Below are 4036 nucleotides of genomic sequence, written 5' to 3' on the forward strand. Positions count from 1 at the left end.
GTTTCTCTGCTATTCATAAAGTTTTCAGTGACTAAATATTTGGAAGTAGTTCGTCACTCCTTCTTCCTAGTGTGTCTTCGTCTGGAAGCTCATCTGAAACCTGTCCGCTATGGGTATTTAAAATACCAGTGGCATAGCTTCCAGAATCACAGCAACTCATAGGCCACCACAGTATGACAAACTGACAGATGAGTGTAGCCTGGTGTAAAAGACTTGGCCTGTCCCAAAGCCTATGTTCTATTACTCTACTTCGCTTATGCTGAATTCCAGGCAAACTTTTCGTTCCTTGCTTTTCTTCACCTTAAATGCCAAGCACTGAAATGTTATCCTTTTCTAAAGACTTGATTTAGATTTCATATCAACATTCTTTTAAGCTAAAGTTAATTTATCCTCTTGAGCTTTTATGATACCTTTTTCATTTTTTATTATATTCCATCTTATTTTAAACTATTCTGTAGTAATAATTGATAATTTTCAGATATGTGGCTCTGTACAAAAGGCACTTTAAATGTGTTATTTAATTCTTAAAACAATCCTATGATATGAGATTTTCTCCTTGTTTTTAAAAAGAAAGAAACTGAGATTTAAAGAAGTGAACGAACTTGTTTAAGGCCATAAAGCCAGTAATTGGGAGGATCTGAACCTTGGTCTTTTCAGTCTTCAGAGTGCATATGCCTGACCATTGTGTTGTATCAACTTTCGCTAAATGTTAGTTTCTCCACCATAGTATTGCTTAGAAGAATTGTATACAAAATAAAAATTTAGTATGTATTTATTGAATGAGTGAGTTCACAGTCTTCTCATCAATGGCTGTTCCTTAATTTCCCCTTTGCCTTTTAACCATGTAATAGTTCCCACTTAAAATTGGAAGATCTACTCCTACTACTTTCAATGTGGAAGTGGGACCATCTGAAAATGTTGGAATAAAGAAATTGGATGTGGTGTAATAATACCCCAAGAAAGCAATTTTTCAAAAGGAAATTGGTAGTGTAAATTTCTGGCAGAAGCCTGAGGAGTTGCTGTACTATTTGCTTAAACAAAAAGAAGTCAGTGTTTAGGATTGGCCAATTTATCCTTATTTAGAATATTTATTTTTGTAATGTAATACTTTGTCTATAATGATGTTTTAGATTTGATTCGAACTATCCGGGACCCAGAGAAGCCTAATACTTTGGAAGAACTGGAAGTGGTAACAGAGAGTTGTGTGGAAGTCCAGGAGATCAATGAAGACGACTATTTGGTTATTATCAGATTCACGCCAACAGTACCTCATTGCTCTTTAGCAACTCTTATTGGTAAGATGCTATACATGTTACTATTATGTATATATTTTTAGTCCTGAATTATTCCTGCTAGTGCTGACCCCAAATAACAATTTAAACCATGTATCATCACACTGTGTGGTTTGCATATGTTCATCTTCTGTAGTCCTCCCTGTTAGCCTGTGAAGAAGTTAAAATATTATCTTCATTTTACAGATGAGGAACCTGAGGCTCAGAGAATTTAAATGACTTGCTTGGCATCTTGTCGCCAAGAACTGGAGAAGCTGAGGCTCAGTCCCAGCGCTGCTGAGTCCCCATCTCTGTCTCCTTTTGTTATACTTTGCTGCTTCTCTTAGGTGTACATGCCAACAACTACTCAGTTCTGGAGACTGGAGTGGGCACTGTCAGACCAGCACAATTGCCGTCCCCGTCTTCTAGCTACTCTCTTGACTTCTATGTCAAATGGACCAAAGTCCTGGTGTAGGGCAGCGCATTTTTGAGGCAATTTTCTGTTTGAGAGGATACATTCCCAATATTTTGGATTAGTTGAAAGTAAGATATACAACAGGTATCTTTGAACATATACTTTGTTATAAATAATGTATGGAGTTTATTTCAAATAAAATGCTCGTTGTTGTTGTTTTGTGCCGTGGAGTTTATTCTAACTTATAGCGACCCTGTACAGGGTTTCCAAAGCTGTAAATCTTTACGGGTGCAGAAAACCTATCTTTCTCTTGTGGAACAGCTGGTAGTTTCAAACTGCTGACCTTGTGGTTTGCAGCCCGATTTGTAACCACTATGTTATTAAATAAACAATATATGTATATATAAATAATGGGACTGTGGTAGCTCTATACAATAAGCACTGGACTGCTAACTACAAGGTTTATGGTTCAAGCCCACCAGCCAATCCATGGGAGAAAGATGAGATTTTCAGCTCCTATGAAGATTTAAAGCCCCAGAAACCCTATACAGGGTCGCTATGAGTCGGAATCGACTTGACGGCACTTAACAGCAACAACATATACAAATAAAAGGGAACTGTGGTAGTGCTATGCTTAAGCACTCACTTGCTAAATGAAAGTTGGTGGTTCCAACCCACTAGCCATGTCTTTGGAGGAAGATGTGGCAGCTTGCTTCCATAAGAATGTGCACCCTTGGAAACCCTATGGGGTACTTCAGCTCTATCCTATAGGGTCCTTGTGAGTTGGAATCAACTCGATGGCAGTGGTGTTTCTTTGTTCTTGTTTTTTAATATAAATTATACAATACTATGCTGGTGTGGAGCTGTGGGTTAATGCACTGGATTGCAAAGTTAGCTTGAGCCACAGGTCAGTGGTTCAGGCTCACCAGTTGCTCCTCAGAAACACTATACAGGGTGGCTATGGGTCCAAACCAACTCGACGGCACTTAACAACAACAACAACAACAACAATGCTGCTATAAGAACAAATGAAGGCATGCTCCATGTATCGATAGAGAACAATCTCTATGGAATACTGCTAAGTAACAAAAGCAAGTATAGTATTGCTACTATTTCTGGCATAAAAAGAGGCCAAAACATGCATTTTTATTTTACGGCTGTTGAATCATGGAAATATATTACCTTTTGAAAAACAAATTTTTGAAAAAGGGAAAACAGATAGGGATTTATTGGAAAGACAAGGGACTGTCGCAGAAAAAGAGTACTAGTCATTCTGCTAAACTTCATGGGACTAAAAAGGTGCCAGGCTCTGTGTGTGGGTATGTGTTTTGGTTTCTGGGGCTCTATGCCCTCTTTATAACCATTCTTTGTTTGTGTGTGACCTCTTCAAGGCTGCTACCAAATGGCAACTTTGTTCCTAATTGGTATCAGTAGTTTCCAAATCTGGTTCCATATTGCTTTCTCCTGGGGCATTTTTAATAATTTAATGATAATAATCCTGGACCTAATTCAATAAGAGTAGGGAGACTAAGTCCTTAAACGTATTTATTAAAGCTGATTTAAAATTCTTGTCTGCTAATCCTAACTCTGTCATCTCTGGGTTTATTTTTGCTGACTGATTTTTCTCCCCTGAATATGGGTTGCATTTTTCTGCTGCTTCACATCTCCAGTAATTTTTTGTGTGTGTGTGTATGTGTGCTGAACATTGTGGATGCTATATTGTTGATGGTCTAGAATGTGTTGTCTTCCTTTAAATAATGTTGAGTTTTATTCAGACAATTAATTTATTGTCAGATCATCTTGAAAGGAGTTTGGAGTAGACTTTATTTTAGGGATAACAACCTTTGCTTTAAGTATGGTCTTCCGGATTCTTGTTTGAATGCCTGGGGTTCCTCTTCTGTTCTGGCACCTCAGAATTTTACTTCTCCAGGACAGTGTGACCTCTAGAATATTCGTTGAGCTAATTCCTCCTGAGTGGGTAATTGTTCTCTGTCAGGCCTTACATCTTGCCCTACTAAACTACATGTCCAGTTTAGTGTTTAGCAAAGATGCCTGTGTAGATTTATGGGACCCTTTTCTCTGTACCTCTTCTTTGGTGCCCTGTCCCCCAAATTTTAGCCACTTTAACAGCCTCTAACTCTGGTCTCTGTCTGATTAGTTCTGTAAGACATCTTGGGCTCTACCATCATGTGCTACAGTCCAGAAGGTACCCAGGCATAAAGCCAAGGAGATTCTGGGGCTCACTTTGTATGTTTTCCTTCTCTTAGGGACATGTCCAGTGTCTGAAAACAGTTACTTCATGTATTTTGTCTGGTTTGTAGTTGTTTATGAGAATGCAGTGGCTCTGTAC

General features: G+C 38.4%; 1 protein-coding gene across 2 annotated transcripts in view; it reads left to right on the top strand.

Annotated features, from left to right (window-relative positions):
- The window catches only part of FAM96A (family with sequence similarity 96, member A), a 37539-nt gene that overhangs the window by 12374 nt on the left and 21129 nt on the right, over positions 1–4036 (top strand). For both annotated transcript variants that reach the window (XM_006831549.1, XM_006831550.1), the window contains exon 2: positions 1131–1295. In XM_006831549.1, coding sequence (XP_006831612.1) covers positions 1131–1295 — 165 coding nt within the window. The remainder of the gene's footprint in view (positions 1–1130; positions 1296–4036) is intronic.

The sequence above is a fragment of the Chrysochloris asiatica genome, unplaced genomic scaffold (genome assembly GCF_000296735.1).
Source record: "Chrysochloris asiatica unplaced genomic scaffold, ChrAsi1.0 scaffold00004, whole genome shotgun sequence".
Classification (NCBI taxonomy): Eukaryota; Metazoa; Chordata; class Mammalia; order Afrosoricida; family Chrysochloridae; genus Chrysochloris; species Chrysochloris asiatica.